Raw genomic sequence first — 23,269 nt, 5'->3', positions numbered from 1 at the left:
CATCCTGATAATCACAGTCATAACTATCTCTGCAATTTACACCTGTCTTTGAAAATCAGACAATCTGAACATATCCTAGTATGACTTGGCATCTAAATAGGATATAAAACAGTGGGGAAGGAAATGGAGCCATAAATTGTATCAACTCTCCATTATGGACCAGGTAAATGGGTGGATCATTGGTTTTTTTTAAAAAAAAATCATTGAAATGCTAGGTTTTTATGGCTGTAAAAACATTATCCATCAATCTAGCTTTGAAAAAATAGGATACAATGGAACACAGCTGCATCTAAGAGTTAATAAAACTTTATTTTGAGGCTTTAGAAATGAAAAAGGTTAGTGCACTGCAAAAAACCATACCGAAAGGCTAACCAACTTAATTTATAACATGGAAAAGAGGGGAAATGCTACTTTTAACATGTTCTAATTAACTGCAGACATAATTAGCAACTTCTTAACATGTTTAACAGACACATAAAATCTCCCTATTTCCATCAGAAGAAAAAATAGGATTAACTGCATCTAATGCTTTGTCTTTTTCAGGCACTGCTGGTATACAGGCTTTTGGGCTCAGCTCTGCAGCACTTAACTTTCTGAATTTTGTCCTAGTAAAATATTCTTGCTGGAACTGAGTGGCCTTAATTTGGGTGAGAATTTAAGAAAAATGTGGATTTTATCTTTAGAAGCTGCATGAGAAATCTAGCTAGCTGACATATACCTATTTTATGAATTTTATATATTACATAGGAGTAGGATTAGATGATGATCCTTGTGATCTCTTCCAACTGCATAATTCTAAGAGTGCTGACGTTTTAAATCCAGGCAACAAATAGCTGAAAAATTAGACAAAAGCTGAATGAGGGGACCAGATGAAATATAGATAAACTTTGGGTGACTGAAGATTACCTTTTATATAGGACATGGACCCACAATGGGCAGAACAATTGTGTGAACTAGATGGAACCCCAACATGTACATCAGAAGAGTCAAGATTTTCTGTTTGCCTCACCCCACAAAAATGTTGCTGCATCAATTTTAGAGTGTGCACTAAACTTTTGTGTGTTTTGTGCCACTTAATAGTAGGAACTCCATTGATTTTCATTAAAATTTCATTCCATTTCAGTTGGAAGAAGCTCAGTCCCAGGCTGTATATCACAAGCTAGATATTATCTTTGAACCATAACTACCCATCCATTTCAGGAAGGAAGGGATATCTGAAGTGAGCACTATGCCCTGATCATTCAGTCTGGTTCAGCAGGCCAAACAGAATGATAGCGGCAAGATGGAACCCAAGAACCTTCGCTTAGCTATCTGTCCACATGGGGTGAGAAAAGCTACAAATGCAGTAAGAATCTAGTTATTGAGCTTATTAAATTATAAGCCTAAATGAACTACTTACATTTCTCCCCATTTACAGATTTACCTGTTTTAAGCAATCCGGGAAAAAAGAGGTCGTCTATCACCTTCTGCTACCCTTTTGCATTCAGATATTTTTTTGTAGAGGAATTTTTTAAAGAAATTTTAGTATTAAAAGAATTCAAAAAGCATCCACTGACCCAATTGCCTACTTGGGCTATCCCAGTAGATACAGAACCAATCCATGTTCTCTTCTTAATGATAATGTATACCAGGTGGACACAATCCATTCACTTTGCTTTGGAAATCAAAGAGATTGTATTGGTTGAGAATGCTTTTACATTTTGTACATACAGAGAACGCAACAGAGAATCAAAAGTCACAAGATAACAAGTGACCTCACAGTGGTATTTCAACTCAAACTACAAACAGGCTTAGAAAAAGATTTCAGCTTGACAATGTACAATAATTGCCAATGTAATTTCCTGCTTCCATTGTATTAGCCAGGCTTTTGTCTAACAATGCTGTGTCTGGGGAAGAAAGAACAGGGAAAGGAGAACTAAGAGGACTAGAGCCATAAAGCAAAATTAGGTCAAACGTAAAATTGCTTCCCATAAAGAATTAGGCTTAATCTTGGGTACTTGTAACATTGATATATTCTTTTCTTATCAATTTCCAACAGCCTGGATTTTTGCTGTCTCCTCCCAACTACATGTAATAACAAACTGTACTTCAGGGTACAAAGTTTGTCAAAGTTTGTCATTAACTGTACCAAGCATTATTGATCCCAAGAGCCATCAATGGTCTTTTACCAAATGATCATCACAGCTAGTTATTTCTTTATGATAGTTGCAGGCTTAAGCATTTTTACTGATCCATCCATCTCTTGCAAGAAATGAAATGACCCCTTGCACTTAGTAGTGAATTCTACTTATGAAATGACCCTAGTGAATTTATCTTGATTTGTATGTCCCATTGTTCCATTTCCTGATTCACATGGCATACACAAAGACCTCTAATATGAGATATACTGGATATATTCTTAATAACTACTTTATTTAAAGTATCAATAATTGCACAACCCCCACAGCAAAAATATTATTTCTTATTCTGTGTCTGTGACATGTATATAATCAGTAACAAGTATTTTAAAAATGATTTTCATTTTGAAATCTATTGCACTCTAAGTCAATAGTTGTAATTCAGCTGTCTGTCTCTTTTTTAAAAACCTCTACGAAAATGTGGAGCTACCCCTTCTAGCAGCCCTGCAAAGACCTTTTTCCCATAGGCAGTAGATTTAACCCAATTATCAGCAAGTTTTGACATTTTACCAACAAAAATTATACCTATAAAGTGAACTTAACCTATTTGGAGTGCCTTTTGTACAGTACTTAAAGAGTACTGTACTTACAGTAGTCTTTCCTGTTAATGGTCAAGTGGCTTAAAAAAATAAACAGGCATAAAGATGATAATCTGCATCTTAAGTATTTCTGCAGGATTGTAGGCCACCAGTCCTTACGGTGGGAAGAGAGATTCAGCATCTAGTCTCAAGGTTCCTTAGCAAGATATCTGCCTTATCTTGAAAGCAGTGTACAATTTTATCTGCTGAGCTCCATGAGCTAAAGTAAAAGCCTGCCCTTTTTGGTAGCAGCGCCTGAGCAAAAACTACATTGATCTCAAATATTATTATTTTGGTCATCTTCTTCCTCGTTGTCTTTGGTTTGTGTCACTGTCAGGTTCTCCTGCTTTTTGTTATGTTCTTGTCGTGCCCTAAAATGTATATGAGAGAAACCAAAGTCCATGATCAGGTTGCAGTAAAGTCCAGCGGTTCTCAAAAATCTTACCAACTGCATTGGGGCAGAGGGGTCCCTTCAAGTTAGATTGAACCAGTCCCTTCAGTTTCTTGACAAAACTTCAGAAATGATTTGCCTTTGCCTTCTTTCTAGTACTCCCAAGCTGGCTTTATGCCTAAGGCAGGACTAGAACTCACAGTCTCCTCGTTTCTAGCCTGGTATCATAACCAGGATACCAAACTTGCTCTCACCTTCTGCATTAGCCAAGATACAATCAGTACTTTTATCAGGCTTGCTATAATTCCAGTTACAAAGGCTGTATACCATCCATTTCAAGAACCTATGCTTGTTACAAGTCACTATTAATTGAATTTCTTAAGCCAATACTTAAAAGATCCAGCCCATAGATAATCACGCAATTTATTGCTGGTTATACTATGTTTATAAGGATGGTCTCAGAAAGTCAAGAAATGGAATTATGGGACCCTAGGATGCTGCAACCATTGTAAATACATGCCAGCTGCTAAGCATCTGAATGTTGATTATGTGACTTCAGGGATTTTGTGACATAAGGGCGAGGACTGGCTGTACCTTAATTCTTTTGGCATCACTGTAACTTTGAATAGCTAAATGAATGGTGGTAAGTCAAGAACTACCTAAGGTATATATTGAGAAAATTATTTATTGTTTGAAAACCTGCCTTTGCTATTGTTCAACTTCTACTACGTAACTATAGCAGATACAATTTCTTTCTGGAAGGAGAACAAGGCAGAAAAGAGTAAAATAAAGCCATTTCAGTCATTCTATATTTTTTTCAGGAAGATATTCAAAATTTAAATTCAATAGGGGTTGCCTACCTCAGTGAAACAGTTTGAGCAACAGCCAAATGAGAGTGTACAGCAATGCCAGGCTTCCAGTGCTCTCCTATGGATTTTGTGCCAAAATCACTACCTAATTATCTAAGGAACAGTAATCAGATTTCCTTAGTTCTAAGTAATCTTATTGATGTGCTAAGCTAAAGTTTATATTTTCAGGTCAATGCTTACTTTTCTCTGTTGAAAATTATGAAGTCCCTTTGTATTGACTCCAGGTTTTTCTGCAGCTGGCAGGCCTTATATTAAGAAAGAAAAAACAATCAGTTAATGAGAATTCATCGTTGTAGTATTTGATGCAAGAAGCCACTAAACTTAGCAAGAAAGGCATTTCAGAGTAATTCAAAAGATTGATCCGTGCACTAAATTATTAGCTGACTCCGTTGTCTATCTCTCTGAACAGAAACTAAATTTATCTAAGAACCTGGATTGAATGCATCAAATTTGATCAAGTATTATTTCTAGGTTATTTTCTTCAGTAGTTGACAATCCAACTTTTAGTATCCATCCACCCTGATCTCTTTAGATCTTGGTTTATGTGAACAGAGGGATCTAGTAGTAGTAGGCTAAGGATAATGCCCTTCCTCAATGTATCTTGCTTTGTGAAAGTAATTGACTTAGTAGATAATGAAGATACCTTAGCTAGAGTCAACTTATGGACACTGATTCTATTCTTTTTCTCTGTAATATCTATTTTTTCTGGTTTTGTTTGTATCCAGTATTTGTGTAGAGAGACACAAGATAGAAAGGAGATACAAATCTGAAACAAGAAATCTCTATTTCTTAATTTCTTTCTTTTTCACAAAAAAGGTTAACGTGTTTTCCTTGCTTTGCTATAGTTTTCATCCCCAAAACTAATGAATCTAGAAAAAATTACCAAGATCACTGTACACTTATTATCTCTACCTTTCCTAGGCAGGGGTGGGATTCAAATTTTTTAACAACCGGTTCTGTGGGTGTGGCTTAGTTGGTGGGCGTGGCTTGGTGGTCATGTTATTGGCTTGGTGTGGCCAACTCAATATCACTCACATCAAGGCATGCATCTCCTCGCCTGGCCTCTCATGACTGTGGGGATGCTGCAACAGTTGTGTGAAAAATGGTCATAAGTCACTTTTTTCAGTGCCATTGTAACTTTGAATGGTCACTCCACACAAGCAAAGTACCAGCAAAGGAACGAAACAAAACTCCAGAGAGGTTCCTGAGACAGAAAGTCTAGTCCTGCCAAGAATGTAATAACGGTTAACAGGCAGTTTCTATAAGCAACACCAGAATGTTTCCTTCCAGCCTTCCTTACAGGATTAGGCCAGTAATTTCTTCTAACAACCGGTTCTCCGAACTGCTTAGAATGTTAACAACTGGTTCTAGTGAATAGGTGCAAACCTGTAGAATCCCACCCCTGTTCCTAGGGTTTCTTTCTATTCCCCTCACCAAACCTAAAGGTAGCTAAAAAAATAAAAATATCCAGAAAATTCTGTTCTACTCTACTCTACTCTACTCTACTCTACTCTACTCTACCCTCCTCTATTCTATTCTATTCTATTCTATTCTATTCTATTCTATTTTTTTATTCTTTGCTGTCACAGCCTTGATAGAATTTAAAATAGCTCATAGAATTTAAAATAATCCAAAAATCACAAAAGTCACAGGTCATAGAATTTAAAATAATCCAAAAATCTAAAACTGTCATATCTATGGGCCTTTCTCCCATTTTGCAAATATTTCAAAAGGTGCTCTTACATTTTAAAAAATATTATAAATATACTGTAGCACCAATTCATCATTTAAATGCCAAGAATGAGAAAGCACAGAGGGTTACAGGCTGCATATTTTGGCTGCTGTCCTACTCATTTGGGGCATTACCATTAAAGTCAGTGTGATTTAGATCTAAGACTTCTGTCTTTTAGATCAATATACCTAACGAAACTGGAAGACATTAAAATGCAGGCGCCCTTACATCAGCCAAACATCTTTGGGGCAATTCAGGCATCCAACTTTCTCTGCCTTACCTCTGAGGACTCATTTTTGTTGCTTTCCTTCTCTTTCTTAGCCAAGCGCTTCTTCTTTTTATGAAGTGGCTTGGACTCCAGGATCATTTCTTCAAGTTCAAAGGTTGGGTCACAGTTTAACTTCCCTTTCTAGTGAGGAAGGCACATACAGAGAGAAATTGTTATCCTTCCCCCCAAATAAAATAAACTAAAAGAAAGACATTTGAATGGACAAAGCTGTTCATTCACACCATAGAAGTAAGCCAAAACAGATCCCTCAATTAAAATTATTAGGACTCTCTGAAATTTCAAAATTGATTAATATAGAGGAGAGCTTGAATTGGACAGCTAGGATTAATAATTATAAGAGTATAAAAGCCTTTAACTCCACAAACACAAAGTCCCTCGGGCTGCAATAAAGAGAGCACACTTCAGGTCCTTTCATCAAGACCCATCCACCTAATGGGACCTCAAGGGCATGTCTTCTGGGTGGCAACCCCTGATTTTTAAAAAATTAGTGTGTGTCCCCCATCCCCAAACACTGGCCAATGCAGGCCTGGAGTCCCAATTGATTGAGTTGCTCTATATTTTAATCTGGTTACCATTTATTGCATCATGTTGCTTTGGAGAGGGAAGGTACTTGTTGCTGAGTTATGGGCAGTCCTAGAAATGTTATGGATGGATGGATGGATAGATGGACTAATCGTTGTACAACTTAATTTATCTTAATATTTAAACCTAAACTATTGATTTTGGGTTTTAAGAAGTTTGTTTCTCTTCAGACTTTACTTTGTTGGTGTGTAAAGTGTGCATAGTGATAGTTTATTGCTTTATACATTAAGAAACATGCAATTATTATAAATCTAGTTTCTAAATTAAGAAAACATTCAAATTAAAATTCTTACATTAGGAAGAAATCCAGGCAATACTGTCTTCTGTAAAACAGCATCCCAGTTGATATCAGCCAAGTAAGGAAACTCCTGGATATGATTCAGTTGAAAAAATCTTTCCTCTGAATTTATTTCCACTAACTAGAGATTGGAATTAAAGCAGTTTATTAAGGACATCAGAACAGAACACAATTGCAGACCGAATGCAGAAAAGGATGATACAACCTCTTTATCTTAGTCATAATAAGGAACCTCCAGCCCATGAATTTTTACAGTTCAAGAATTTCCATGCAGCCCATAGCGTTGTTCATGTATCCTGCTCTGACTTTTCCTCAAATTCTAAGCTTCTATCTAGCACTTCTAAACTTTTTAAAAGATTACAAGAACTGGTATTGTTGTTTCAGACAGAAATATTTGTATCAGTAAACTAACTGAAGGAGGATCAAATAAGAAATGCCCAACGCAGTGTTAGAGCAAAAGTTTCCTATGTTCCTAAAATGATCTTGGATTTTAGGTTTTCCTGCATTCCTAAAATCAGAGCCAATCAAATGCAGTGAGTGCATGGAACTATTTGATGTAAAATAACATCACACTAGGTGTTAAAATGCATTCCATTGGGGGGGGTGTAGGATGACTCATATAGCTTCCATATTTAGCAGCAGCCGTGAGCTCTAGTAATGTCCTACTCCTGGTGGAATGAGTCAAAAAGCTTGGAAGGCTTAGTATCTTAACCAACATCTGATCTCTAAAGCTCACTCACCTTTTTAATCAATGAGATCATATCCTGTGACCAAGCAGCAGGATACATGATGGTGACTGTCTTGTACATATGCAAAATTTCATTGGCAGAATTACTAGAGCGAATGTGGTATGGTCTCTGCAAGGAGAGAAGAAGGCAAGGACACTGAAACACAATCGTCACCCAACAAGAATAGATTAATGAGTTCTCTGTTTTAGGTTACATAAGTTTTTTTAGAGGGAAAACAGTATCACTTTATTGTAATGGGCTGGCAACTTCTCCAAGAGACTTCACTCTCTCTTCTCCTTCCTCAGGGTCCACTAATGTTCTTAAGGCATTGGGGACATTGGGAATTTTTTTGAAGTGAACAGATCAACAGAGGAGAGGAAGACAACAGAAAAGTAACACTTAAAAAGCAACATACCAGCAACAGCAAGACATCAAGGAATGTCCAATTGGTGTTTCACTCAATGCAAATTGAGTTCACTTTAGTGGCAGGTGTGAAATCTTTAAACATCCCTAGAAACACTTAATATTTGTATTTTTTTTTCTGAACTGAAATATATTTTCTTTTAAAATAAGACAAAACAGAAGTCAAACTGACACAGTTTTAAAAATGCTCTCAAAATATTTTGTAATAAATCCTCAGCTCATAAATATTTTCCCAGCATTCCTGCAATAGTGGGGCTAATCCATTCAATTTTGAAAAGAAAATTAAACAACAGAAGACCATTTCCAACCTGTTCTTGCATTGCATTAAAGAGCAGCACAAATGGTGCCAGCCTTTAGAATCTGTGCAAAAATTGCAGAACAAAATTGCAACACTGGGAGATACAAGCTCACCTGACATGTTTGCCTATGCCTACCTTAGAAATTAAAAGCAAAACCTTTAGCCTCCTCTGAGCTTTTGTAAAGAGCAACACTGTCAAATTCTAGTCTCAATTTGCTGTCTGCTGCCACCAGTACAGCAGAATGACAAGTGAGGATGAAAGAAAATGTGTCATAGGCACGTAGGGGAAAACAGAGATGTTATTATTTCAGAATCATAAGCAAATTTAGCAACATTCCCTACATTTCCAGGATGCAGTTTGATATCGTCTCTTTATGAAGCAGTTCAAGACATAGCTTCTCACTTCAATCATCTGACTACATTGGAATTTGTGTTCTTGGAATATGCAAGCTTTTCAATAGCATTTTTTTTACAATAACCCAAGATTTTGCATTTCAAATAACAACTTTATCCAGAACCTATTTAATATTAGTTATGTGTTACAGAAAACAATCTGATCAAAGTAGAATTCTATCAAGAAAAACAAATCAGATACAATGGGGAGAAAACAGAAACAGAAACAGGAAAATTTGAAAATAATTAATCTAGGCACACATTCAATAATGCTTAACTCTGGTGTAATTTGCTTTGCATGTACACAGAACAACAGCAAAGAATACAGAAAATACTGAATATGCCACCATGTATTCAAGAAAACCTTTTGCTTTTACAGTTTTTTTTAAAAAAAACAATATAACCTTTTGACTGAATCATAATAATTCAGTTTTGAAAATCAAACAAATACTTAAGAAGTAATTATAAATTAGGGACTTCTGGTTCGGGCTTCTTCGGCAACGGACCGAAATCCGCAATCGTGCATGGTTTCGATCCATGCTCACTGTTAGAGCGCCCCAAGCCACTTGGATTCGGGGCTAAGCCACCCCATAGAGGTGGCGAAGAAGGGGGAAACTGCCAGTGGGGTTGAGGAGAGCCGCATCTCTCCTCCTTGGCTAGCTATTACTCTCTTTCCCAAAGATCATTGCAGCAGTGGTCAGAAATGGCCATCTCAAAGAAGAACCCGACCAGACAAGATTGTGCAGGAGAAAGTTTAAAGGAGAAAGTTTGACTGACTGGGTTGAACAGAGAACATCTATTTAAGATACCTGGGACTTAAATTTTAAAGACTAATACTACTCCTAAAAAAGATTTTAAGCGGCGAAAGAAAAAGGGAAAGGAAACAGAATTAGCTTTTTTTCTTCTCACATTGACAGTTTCAATTGATTTGGAACATTAAGAAGAAGAGATCTGAACAAGAAATTGATACTAATCCACTTTGACATTAATAGGCTTTTTTTAGCTGCAAATAAAGTGTCAAAGGGATAAAGATTCCTGGATAATGTAAAAACTTTTTTTTCTAAAAAGAAAGAAAGTAGAGGAGGAAAAAAGGAAAAAAGAAGGTGGAATCTGGAAAAATGGAGGAGTCCACCTGGAACTTAAAAGAATCAATAGTGGAATTTTAACAAGGCTTGCAAAAGATACATTGTAGCTGAAATTTTGTTACAAGACAAAAAAGCCCCTGGAAAGAAAAGGTGAGTAAAGAAGCAAGAAACAGCTTTGGATTACTTGATGATTCCTGGAACTTTGGATGGTGGATTTCAATGGATTACTTTGGATTACTTGATGATTCCTGGAACTTTGGATGGTGGATTTCAATGAAATAAAATAAAATCAATTGGGGGTTGTTTAAAAAACTTTAAAATGGCATCACTCCTTAAAGAGTTAAAAATGAGACTTAAAGAACAAAAAGAAGAAGCACAAGAGGGAAGAGGATCTTTTGGCTTCGTATTTCAATTTTTAGAAATGGAGATTTTGAACTATGAAAAACAACAAGAAATACTGGCAGAGCAAGAAGGGTGGGATAAAGAAGAAGCCATCTTTAATGACCAAGCAATTTTAAGTGGGGTAAAAAAGGGAAAGGGGGGAAAGGGAGTTAAAAACTTAAGACTTGAAGCAACAACCAAAAAAAAGAGTAATTTGAAAAGTAATCATAATATCAGTAAGAATCAGAAGGGAGGATCATAGAAGGGAGAATCAGATAGAAAAGGGAACAAAAATGGGAGGGAGAAGAAGAGGGGGAAGAGGGAAAGGAAAAGAAGCTACAAAGGACAGAAACAAGATATAGAGGTCCAGGAAAAACGTACAAGAATTAAAGGTATAAACCTATTTAAAAGACACAGAGACAATGGTTAAAATTTAACTTAAGGAGAGGATTCTGTAAGGGTGCATGGGATAGCATTTTTATATTAGAAATAGAAAAGAGTTAGAAAATATGTTAGATGATTAAAGTGATAGAAAAAAATGTATTGACATGTAATGGAATATTTGTTTGTAATTAAAACAAAGATAAGATAAGGATAAGAGAATAAGGCTCTCAATGATTTAAAAAGAAAGTAAAAAAAACTGAAAAGAAACATGGAAGATTTTTATCAGTTGGCAAGATGAATTTGAATAAGAATTATAATGTTATTGATTACTGTTAATTATTGTTTTGTTTTTTATTTAAAGACAGTAATAAGTAAAATATGAAATACAGATGATTAAAATGAAAGACAAGTGATATTACTAGGTAATATTTGTTAATAGAAATATAAAAGATTGTTATTAATATTAATGGCAGAGCTGTACTTGAATAAAATAATTATTTTATTTACTATTGTTATACATATATACACAGATATATATACTTGTTTTTGTAGATTTTCACGGGTACAGGTATGCAGGTCTTGGCGTGTTCGGGTCTTTTCCCATGTAAGATTGAGAGTATCTTAGAGACGTTTTGATGAGGTCCCACTGTGATGACTTTCTGAGTTCTATTGTTGTGACATCCTGGGTCTTGTGCTGTAATCTTCTGGGTCGTTGGCTGTGTTGTAACATCCTGAGGTTTTCTGGTGTAACCTCCTGAGTTCTGTGATGTGATACCTTGAGTGGGGAGCTGTGATGTGATGTTCCGGGTTTTGGTTTGGCTCCGAGTTTGAGGCCTGGCTATGTTTTCATGGCGTGTGTCTGTTTGCTTGGTTTGGGGGTTGGGATGTGTGGCAGCTTGTGATGCAGCCATGGTCTGGTTTCCGGATGGTGGTTGCCTTACGTCTATGGGGTGGGTTTGGGTTTGAGTCTGGTGAGGGAGATTGGTGATGGCATCATGTGTTGTTTTGAGTCCGGTGTTGGTTTTCGTGGCTGGGACTCGTTTGTTGATAAGGGCTAGTTTCCAGATGTCTGGTAGGTGGGAGGTATCATCCCGGTTATTCATGTTATGGGGGTGTTTCTCTATTTCGATGGCTTCCCTGATTATTCTCTTGTTGAAGTGTTCAGTATTGGAGATTAATTTGGTTCCCTCACAGCCAATGACCCAGGTCATTACAATCCAGGAGATTACAGCACAAGACCCAGGATGTCAAAACAATAGAACTCAGAAGGTCATCACATAGCCCATTACCCAGGTCGTTACAACACAGGAGGCTGATAGACACACAACTAATACCTCAACCACACATGTTCTTATGAAAAGCCAGCCAATCTGCAAACATCAACTCCATCAATCAATCAAGAAATGACAACACAGCCAACCTCCCCACCGGTATTTATAGAGAGACGGCAGCTCAGATCACGCTTTGCTCACACAAGCACAAAGCCGAAAGCACCAGACTGAAGATGGCGAGTGGGACCTTGTTGAAACGTCACTAAGATACTCCCAATCTTACACAGGAAAAGACCCAAACACACCAAGACGTGCAGATATATATACATATATACTTTTTTTCTTAAGAATTTAATCTGTATTTTTAAGGGAATGTACCAAGCAGAATTTGGTTGAAAATAGGTATGTGTTATAAAATAGAGGTTAGAAAATGAATGTTATAACTGTAAAGGTGCAACTTCAATTTTAAATAAGATTTGAAAAAAGATACAAAGGTGTTACACTCCAGTTTAATAATTACAGGGGAAAATTTGTTTTATGAGAAAAGATAATATAAAATTGTAAACAGGACAGACGAAAGTATAAAAATATTGATTAGAAAGATTTTGAAAATTAGAAAAAGATAATTGGATTAAGAAAGGTATGAGATAACTTAAAATAAGTCTATAGAAAGTAAAGAAAGGGAAAAGCTATTGAAAAAATTGTGAAAATAGTTATAAGATATGGATTAGAATGTATAAGATGAATATGTATTGAGTTTATGTCTGTATGGAGAAGTGATAACCCGGGGTCATGCTGTTCTCAAAAAAAGATATTTTATTTGTATTTGTATGTTTTGTGAAAACCTAAATAAAACTTCATATATATATAAAAAAGAAGTAATTATAAATTAGGCTTTTTTTCTCCTCTGCATAAGATGCAACTGGTATTAACAGATTAATATACCCCTTAAACAAACATTACTTTAAAACTAAAGAAAACAAATGTGTTCTGCTTTAGAAATTTTAACTACTTCCAATAATCAGACAAGCAACATGTTACTAACTTGGAATTGTCCCACATACTCAGCTCCAAGAAAACTATCCTACTCCCATCCCCAGACTGCTTGTAATGGGATCATATATGCCTAGATAAATTTTTTAAAATGGCACAAATATTCTTGAATAGGAAATTATAAATGTGATACATACTATCCCTAAGATAAAGAAAAAAAACTTGCCTATCTACACTATAATAAATTTCCTACTTTATTCATATGTTTCATAAAATGCCTACTGTCTTCTACACTATCCACTGCACAGTTTGAAAGTATGTTATGACCCAATGAACCAATAAGGCAAGTTGCAGCATGAAATGTGTTGGGTTTCTAATTTACACACAGCAGTCCGCTTCTTCAGAATGATGGATCCTTGATCCATAATTATGAAAGTTCTTTTGAAGTATAATTCCATTTTCTTCCTTTATAGCTTTTGAATTGATATTTTTATGATACACTTTACAGCACACATTGACATTTATCAGACAATTAATATCTTTAAGCAGAGCAGCTTCTCTTTAGAATTTTAAGGACCCTACTACAGCTCGATTTACAACAGTTCATTTAGTGACCGTTCAAAGTTACAGTAGGACTGAAAAACCATTTACCACACATACTACTGTTGCGGCATCCCCCTGGTCACATGATCAAAATTCAGATGCTTGGCAACTGACTCAGGTTTATGATGAATGCTGTGTTCCGGAGGTCATGGGATTCCCCTTTTGCGACCTTCTGACACGCAAAGTCATTCGGGAAACCAGATTCACTTAACAGCCACTTTGTTAACTTCACAACTGCAGTGATTTACTTAACAACAGTGGCAAGAAAGAAAATGGGGCAAAACTCACTTAGCAAATGTCTCACTTAGCAACAGAAATATCAGGCTCAATTGTGGTTGTAAGTTGAGGACTACTTGTATACAGTGGATGCAGATCTGGAAAGCAATTGTTTCTGAATAGTCTAAACATGATGAAATCCTGAGTGGATAGATAAATGGATGGATTGGTCCAACAATATATATACATTAACTGTACCCTACCCGGCCTCTGAGGAGTTCATAAGCTGTAATTCCCAATGACCACCAATCAACAGCATAGGAATAACCTGAAGTTTTTGTAGCAGTAAACATCTCAGGTGCTGCAAAAAAAAGAGGGAGAAATTTAAGGTTTGCCTTAGGATGGAATATTCCACAAGATGACTGATTTTTCTTTCTGTAGTCTAGTCAGTGCTGGGATTCAGCCGGTTCATTCCGGTTTGGGCAAACCAGTTGTTAAATTACCCACCCCCTGCTATCAAAGTGGGTCCTGGGTGCTGCGCTGCAATGGAGAAATGGGCAACAGAGTGGCTGGTGCGAGGAAAGGAGAAGGCCACTTTCCCTCTTTCTTTTCCCTGGTCCTTCTCCTTCCCTTGTGCTGGCCGCTCTATTGTCCTTTTCTGCATTGAAGCACCACGCCCAGGATCCACTTTGATAGTGGGGTGGTGGTGGTAATAATTTGCTTACTCAAACTAATCCCGCAGTTTCCCCTACATTGGGCGCAGCTTTGATTGTGCTACCAACTTAATTACTTGCCCCTTTCACTTTTACCTACAGACTGACCAACACCCCCTGCATGCAGTTCCAAGGGGAGGGGGGAATCCCTCCCTCCATTTCCCCTCAATTCTTCACCTTTCTGCGAGCTCCCAGGAGCATCAACTCCTTGTCTCTATGGTAACCCCTTCGCATTCCTGAGAGGGTAACCCCCTCGCCTCTTAAAGGAGCCACATCTGGAAGGCTGAAACAGCCATGAGACCAATGTTCAGATAAGCACCCTTGGAAACAGCCTTTTGGCAAAAGGGTGGAAATATAGCAACCACTTCGCCTAGGGTCAGGTTGGCCATCGCGGGAGGCTCGTCCCACTTGTGCGCTGGAGCTGGAGGACAGGGATGGGCCACGCCTTCCCTGACAGCCAACTGACCCCGGGTGAACCAGTTGTTAAATTATTTGAATCCCACCACTGAGTCTAATACAAGTTCTCATAGGAAATTCTCTCTAGGGTTATGCAATAAGCAACTCCAGCATATCTTCAGCTGCTGGGGAATAGAAGTCAGTGTGCACTTCTTCATTTATGGCCCTTGTTGGCTTCCCTGAGTTGTCTGAGGTGATCTGTGGGGCAAGAGAATGCTGGGATGGATAATTTTTTTGTCAGACTCTCTTTCTTATGTGTGAATTATTAGAAAGTAAGGAGAAATATTTTGCCTTTTTTTCAATTGATTTTAATCTGGACCATCATACTGCTAACTCCTTAATCAGAATCATGCTATTCTAATAATGGCGTTTGGAGGAGATCTAATCAGACCTAGGTCAAAATTGCATTTCCCACTTATTAAAAGAGGAAGTTTACTTTATCTTACTAAATTTTTTAAAAAAAGAATATGAGAACCAAGAGACTTCAAAGTTCAAGTAGTTAAAAAAAACATTCAGAAGGTCACTACACAATGTACTGTACTTTGTGTTCTTAAACACTTTGCTCTTACTCTCACATAAAGCTTTTCACACCTCCTTCTCACAACCTCCAGGTTACATTTTGACGAACTCATTAGCTATTTGACATAGAAACAAAAGCATGAAAATGGTCGCTTTTACCCTGTTATTGTTGTTGTTGAAGAAGAGCCCATTTTGCATCTGCTTGATAGGTATATGCATAATAAAATGAAGCCTGAACATAATTCAAGTTATCTGAAACATTCCTTCATATTTTAAATGATTATTTCTTTGAGGGAAATACTAGCCCTACCCTCTAGCCCATTGAACACATTTTAAAGTAAAATATAATATAGCGAGAGTAAATAGAAGTGGTCAGGCAATAGACACTGACTGTATGTAGTTTTAATCCAAGGTTAGTATTATCACTGGCCCCCTCCTCCAGCCACATTGCTGGCAAGTGTATTGAGCAGAAAATAGCTGCAATTAATACCTTTTTGGTTCTAAGAATATGTGATGAATTGGTTACAATCTTCAGTAAGTAACAAGAATAGAGGCAATAACAGTGGTTCGAGAGGAAGCATCAATAAATCCAATTAATGTCGCTATGATATCCTGTTATTATAATTTGGTATAACCTGTCAAAAGTGATATTTTGGTTCCATGTGTACCTTAACATCAATGTGGGATGGGTGATCCAATTATGATTCACATAGAGAAATCCAAGAACTCTATCTATAGTTTTGGATTAGATTTGTAGAATTTCATGTAGGTAAACTGAGGTCAGATCAGCCATCCATGCAAGGACCTTAAAAGTTAGCAGAACCGAAGCCATTCCAACTCTAGTACATGTAAGGCCAGACGAGCCTTGAAGTATTTTCTGAATCAGACTCTGTTTCTTAAAACTGTTTTAATATTTACTAAGAAGGAAGCTTAAAATGTCCATTAAAAACAAAACAATATCATGCAAATAGCTTGGATCCATTGCCTACTCACCCATATATGGTTTCGTGCCAGCAATGTTGGTAACCTGCGTATCGTTAGTTATCACTGTAGCAATATTGAAATCTGTTACATGAACATGCCCTAAGAATGATATAAAAAGATAAATTGTCAATAGAAAGTTTCTACCATATATAACTACAACAGCAGAGGGAAGCAAGGAATTTTATATGGATTATGTGCTATATTCCAAACAATGGATAGATTGCCTTCTCATTCTTTTAAGTTTTTCATAAAACATTACAGAACCATAATGCAAAATTTTGCATATACAAAACCCTTAGAGAAAATCTAAGAAAGGAAAGGGACATAAGAAATACTCATCCTTCCAGGCCACCTACAATGCTCAAACTAATCTGCCATGATTAACCAAGCCATATTTTTGACAACCACATGGAACAGTATGAGAATATTGATCTGCTCCTATCTGGACCACTAGCTCAGCATAAGGTTTATTCATTATGTATATGTTGCACAGAAAAAGAGCATGGTGAAAAGAGCTTTATAGACCTTTCCTTCAGGAAATAAAGTAGCATGGGAATTATTTTTAATATGGATCTGTAGCTAATATATCAGGTGAAGTCTGTGGCCAGAACTGCTTTCTAATTCATTTCATTTGGTATGCAAAAAGCATCTTTTCCTAGTAAGTAACAACAAAGACCCATCTACTAATTAAATACTTGATTTTTTGTAATGTGCTCCAAGTAGGGCTGCCCTTATACGACGGAAAACATTGCTATTGTTTCTACTTTCCTGATGGACGTAGCCCAATCATATCTCATATCATAGCTGCAGAATTCCCACTATCTATTCAAATTGTTTGGGACTGTCTATCTTAGATAGCAACTGGTTTATCTGTCTACTACGTGAGGTCTGGATTTTTTCATGATGAGGCTTCTGAATGGAATACTAAGGCTGCATTGTGCAAAGGCTTTTGAGAAGGCTTAAAATCAGCCTTCATCTATGCCAAGTGTATTTGAACTTTTACCTGTATTTTGAACACTTTAAATAGCAATATGATGGTTTTATTTTTAATGTCAACATCCTTGAGCTTTGTAGCTAATAAGGCTTTGGTAGTGAGTACTCTAGAAATCTAATAAATAACATCACATAAACTTAGCAAAACTACAGAAGTTTGAGCTGGAGCTTGAAATATGATCCTCCAAGGAAGGAAAGCCACTGGAAAACAAGCAGTCTTATAACATTCTAAATATAGGTATATAGGCTGCAAAAACAATGTCCGGGGGGGTGGGGGTGGAATTGAACAATAGGTAAAAGGCTTTTTGCACACATGAATGAAATTACACACCTCTCTTGCCATGGTTGGTGAAACACAGAGAAATTGCAAGGAGGAAATAGTTAGAATGACCTCAGTTTCAAGGACAAATGGAGAAAAGACAATTCCAAATATATTCTAAAAAAACCAACTAAAATGCATGAAATTGAAAGCCTTTGCAAAAATACTGATATCAACGGTCCCTTTTAAACCCATACCTTGATCACAACATTGTCACAATAATAGCGCTGATTAAAACATTGGGGCAAGCAAACGTTACTGGGATTGTTGGTTTCTACCCTTTGACTAGTTGTTATTGTCAATAGTAATTACCACAAAGTAGATTGTTCCTGCGTATCATTTCATTTCATGGAGAAGAGACAAGAAAATGATGCTAAGATATGAAACAAAACACTTTTGTGAAACTTTCTCAGAAGAACCTAAATATTTTTTCAAAGGAAACATACTTCCATATTTAATCACCATACTATGTAGAATTAAGTGTGTCATCCAATACACATTTACTTGGAACTACGTTCACTGAATTTATTCATTTACTAAGAAATATATATTGGATTCACTTTATTAAACCTCCAAGCATCTGTGGGGACTAGAACAGAGTAACAAAAGATAAAACGCATAATGTTGTCTATCTCTTCTTGCTTAATATTACATTTCCTTTGGTTTAAAACATAATCCAGTGTGCCCCACAAAAATAATAACAGAACGTTGTATAGCTCTCTTAACTGGATCAATAGCTGGACCACACTATCAGATTACTTGATCTTTAAAAAAAATAAAATCTATGATACACTAAGAAATCTGTAGAAATGTGTCGGTTGTATCTTTAGTCAGCAAAAACACCAAAGCTAAAATAAAGGTTTGCCTCAACTTGTTTTCCATTTCATTAGAAGATGGCTTCATAAAGTCTGTCAAGATCCTACAGAAAACATTATATTTTGCTATACAGTTGCAAGCATATACATGTTCCTGCAGCCAGATATAATTGTCACTTACCCTGCTCATCCAGCAAGACATTATCAGGCTTTATGTCCCTAAAAAAGAAATTTAAAAAAGAGAGAAAATACATCAATAAAACCAAAATTATGACAATAAAGCTCTAGGGTAGGATATAAGAGCTTCATAAAGTATCTCACATTTGCTCTGTGCTCTGCAAATGTTATCAATGAGTGTCCTTCTACATGCAGTTGTAAGTAGTTAAATCATTACTGGGATCATGAGTGCTAATTAAAATTAGAAACATAGTTTTGGTTTTGGTTTTAATTGATTTGTAGGCACCAAATTTCTTATAGTTTCCATGTTTCATGAATGTCTATCGTCCTCTGGCAGCAATATTTTTTCTCCCTACCTTGTCTTCTTTCGCCACAATCATCAATTTTGTATATAGTACTGCCAAAGAACAGAAAACTGTGCTAGTTCTCTCTTTAGTAAAGTTAACACAGTTTTATTGACGTATTGATTTAAAATATTTCCTACTTCCATTTATTACTAGCTGATTCCACATAATTGATGAAATTTCACAAACTGTAAGTCTGTTTTTAAAACAAGGAGGTACTGCCAAATATTCTTTGTTTCTAATTCAAGCAAATTGAATCATTAAAAAATAAACTGATTTTCAAAAAAGTTTTACTGATAATTAATGTAAAATAATGCCATACATACATACATGAAGTCTATTTTGTTAGTTTAACTGGGAGCCACTTGCATTGTGCAATCATAGTTTACATTTGTTGGAGTGCTCAGTTTGAGCCATTTGATCCTCATCTTACTGGATCATCACCAGTCAAAATCTGGCAGCCTGACTCAGGTCATGGGTATTGTGAGAATAAAATACACATGGGGAGGAGCAGTGGGGAGAGAATTCATAATGAGTTTCTGTTTCAATTCATTATAGACAAAAAATCCCAATAGCAAGTTACAAATATAAAGATTGCATTAGATAAATCAGTTTAACTAATAGAATATTTCACAAATATAATATAAAACACTTCAAACCCTTTCATAAAATTAATATGTTATTAAAGACCATGTTTTTACACACATAATTAAACATCTGGCTGCTATCTCTGTAATTTTAAGATTTTCATCTGCAAATAAAATTGTAATATACTCAGAAGTATCTCTGGTTTATTTCTGGGTTGGTTTAAAAATATGCCTTATAACAACCTGCTGAAGACCTTTATAAAATTTACAATAGAATAAAATATGCTCCACCATTCAAGAACTATATCAATACAGGGAAAAAACTTTGAGAGACTGGGATTTTTTTTTAAAAAAAAACTACCATACTGAATATTTGATGAAAACGCATTTAATTTGGCTTTTGAAAAAAGCTATTCTGTAAACTGAAAAGTATATCTTTAATAAATTCAAAAGTTACAGGGGAACACAAGTTATAAAACTTTGGCTGTAGCCATTAATTCCTCTGTTGAATTAGGCACCATTAAATTTTTGTTGCAAATATACATTTTTAAAAACGAAAGATTGCTTCATGAATTCCCAAATGAATCCTAACCCAAAAGATTAGTCAGATTGGCATTAATTCTTATTATCTATTTTTTCAGAGCTATGACATCAACATTTCATTGTATTGAACAAAGATTATGAAATAATTCAAAGAATCCATATTAAGATCGTGCAAAAAAAAAAACTCCAGGATCCAAAGGGAATACTAAAATAGTATATGAGAAAATCCCTTCCACTCAATAGCCTCTATAAAAGGAAGGGAGGGAGGATGACTGAGAAATTTTAAAATGTTTTAAATAAAATATTAAATTTGATTATATAAATATATAAGTAAATGTAAAGGTTCCCCTCACACATACATATAGTCATTTCCGGCTCTAAGGGTTGGTGCTCATCCCTGTTACAAAGCCGAAGAGCCAGCACCGTCCAAAGACTTCTCTGTGGTCATGTAGCTGGCATGACTAAATGCCAAAGGCACTTATGTATGTATGTATGTATGTATGTATGTATGTATGTATGCATGCATGCATGTATGTGTGTATGTATATAAATATTTAATTATATTATATACATATATAATTAAATAAATATGAACATACATACGTACACACACATAATCATGAAACTATCATGTATATAATTCATATATATATATGACTATATTACCGCCCACTGTATATTCATGATTACCAAAATAGACAGTGATGTGCCTTTTATCCAGAGGAAGATGAAGAAAAAATAACTTAATTTTTAACAAGAAGACAATTGCTGGTCCCGGTTGTGGTTGTTAAACAAAGACTACCTAATTGTCTTAAGCAAAGCAGCCAGTAACCATGACTATGACTTATTAACTTGCTTCAGTTATCCTTTGCTTTACATATTTGAAAGACTGTAAATGTGAAGACTGCTTGCAAAGTTACTTTTTCATCACTGTCGTAACTGCAAACAATTGCTAAATAAGGATTACCTGTACAGTATTTTCAGGAATAATATACTTGCATTACATGTTCTAAAATGGATGCCTTAAAATACTCAGAGGACAATACAGTTAAATGATTTTTATTTTCTGAATGCCTATTCTAGGCAAAAATAAAAGAGTTCACGTGAGAGCCATGGTAGCACAGTGGTTAGAATGCAGTATTGCAGCCTAATTCTGCTGACTACAAGTTTGATCCTAACCAGCTCAAGGTTGACTCAGCCTTCCATCCTTCCAAGGCCGATAAAATGAAGACCCAAATCATTGGGGGCAATTGCTGTGGCCCGCCGGTGGCTGGTGGAGCTGGCAGCAGAGTCGGACAGTAGTAAGGAGGTAGAGGAGGAACCCAGGCCATTCTTGGAGGCTGAGGAAGGCTTGGATGAGGGCTCTGCATTAGAGGCAGAGATGGAGCCAGGGCAGGCTAGCAGTCAGCAGCTACCTTCAGGCTCGAACAGCAGTGAGACGGGGGAGATTCTGGAACCAGTTCCCAGCCTGCACATGTGCAAAACTGCCAAAAGGAAGGCACAATTAAGAATTCAGGGTCAACGTGGGAGTAAGGCCACAGGTGGATGATGAACGGCCCCTCCCATCAGGATTAAAAGAGAAGCAAAAGGGGAGGGGCTTTTGCAGGAACTAACTCATTCATTCGGTCGTTTATTTATGCCAGCCTCATGGAGATTTGTCTGTATAACCCAGCCCTTCCCTGCCAGCAGTGAGTGTGGAACTATTTACCAGGCAGTGTTCCAGGATTGATAAAGGTCTGAGTTCATTAGTACACCTTTGCAAGACTGTTTGCCAAGCCGTTGGCTGACTGTGAATGAAATAAATTCATATTAATGTAATAAAAGAAGTTTTTGCCAGAACTCAGAATTGACTTAGTGCTTTTTGGGGAGGCCTAGGACAGAACAGCAATATGTCGACTCTGTAAACCACTAAGAGAGGGCTATAAAGCACTATGAAGCGGTATATAATTCTAAGTGTTATTGCAATTTATACGCGTCAGGACTGACTGGCTGAATCCTCTGTGCAAGATCTCTCTGTGCTTGCCTATGGAAAGACACAATCCCTCCAAGCACTGGAAATGCTTGGAAATCCATCCCTTCACTGAGAACCACATAGCCAAAAAGGCATTAAGAGTTGTTAACCTAATCCTACGTAGCTTTTTCTCTGGTAATATCACACTACTAACAAGAGCATACAAAACATTTGCTAGACCAATACTCGAATACAGCTTATCAGTCTGGAACCCACATTACATATCTGATATGAGAAAGTCCAGAAATATTTCACAAGAAGAGTTCTCCACTCCTCTACTCATTGCAGAATACCTTATGCCACCAGACTTGCAATTCTAGATCTAGAAAACCTTGAATTATGCCGTCTTCGGTCTGATCTAAGTATGGTATATAAAATCATACATTGCAACGACTTACCTGTCAATGAATACTTCAGCTTCAACCATAACAACACAAGATCACACAATAGATACAAACTCAAGGTTAACTGCACCAAACTTGATTGCATGAAATACGACTGTAGCAACAGAGTGGTCAATGTCTGGAATACTCTATTCTGACTCTGTGGTTTTTTTCCCCAAACCCCCAAAACTTTAACCTTAGACTGTCTATTGATCTCACCCTTTTCCTAAGAGGTCTGTAGGGGGCGTGCATAAGTGCACCAACGTGCCTACCGCCCCGTCCTATTGTTTCTTTTATTTTTCTTATATGTACCCAATTCATGTTTTCATAACTATGTGTATACTTATACCTATTATCTTGTAAGCAATTGACAAATCAAAATAAATAAATACAAATAAATAAATTAACAAGCATGACTGTTTCACTGAAAGGAACAAGGGGGAAGCAAGTCAAGAAGTAAAAGAAATAAGGACATGTTTTATTTCTATTTAAATAAAGAAGACAACTTGATTCTCTAACCACTAGCCCAAAACTTTGAAGAATATGACTTACAATCAGGCTTTTTGATAGTTGATTGCAACTAGTCCAGGCAGAGTAATTTAAATCACAGAAGGGAGAATAGGAGTCACTGTTTTCTTAATTTAAAACCTTCTTCCATTCCTGTATTGATGCTATAATTAGTTCACAAGGAGGGGGCAGGAAAGAATCCATATTTATTTTTGTCTCATTTATTT

The 23,269-nt window shown here is 36.4% G+C and overlaps 1 protein-coding gene across 1 annotated transcript in view; it reads right to left on the bottom strand.

Annotated features, from left to right (window-relative positions):
- Positions 1 to 546: 546 nt before the first annotated feature.
- Positions 547 to 23,269, bottom strand: part of STK32A (serine/threonine kinase 32A) — an 82,240-nt gene continuing 59,517 nt past the window's right edge. The window contains exons 6-13 of the mRNA XM_026696111.2: positions 18,672 to 18,709; positions 16,373 to 16,462; positions 13,955 to 14,052; positions 7,657 to 7,773; positions 6,912 to 7,037; positions 6,028 to 6,156; positions 4,196 to 4,260; positions 547 to 3,126 (exon numbers count right to left, since the gene is read on the bottom strand). Of these exons, the coding sequence (XP_026551896.1) occupies positions 3,033 to 3,126; positions 4,196 to 4,260; positions 6,028 to 6,156; positions 6,912 to 7,037; positions 7,657 to 7,773; positions 13,955 to 14,052; positions 16,373 to 16,462; positions 18,672 to 18,709 (757 nt within the window). The 3' untranslated portion in view covers positions 547 to 3,032. The remainder of the gene's footprint in view (positions 3,127 to 4,195; positions 4,261 to 6,027; positions 6,157 to 6,911; positions 7,038 to 7,656; positions 7,774 to 13,954; positions 14,053 to 16,372; positions 16,463 to 18,671; positions 18,710 to 23,269) is intronic.

The sequence above is a fragment of the Pseudonaja textilis genome, chromosome 2 (genome assembly GCF_049901715.1).
Source record: "Pseudonaja textilis isolate UNSWEBS1 chromosome 2, rPseTex1.2, whole genome shotgun sequence".
NCBI classification, from domain to species: Eukaryota; Metazoa; Chordata; class Lepidosauria; order Squamata; family Elapidae; genus Pseudonaja; species Pseudonaja textilis.
This window is presented reverse-complemented; position numbering and strand designations above follow the sequence as displayed.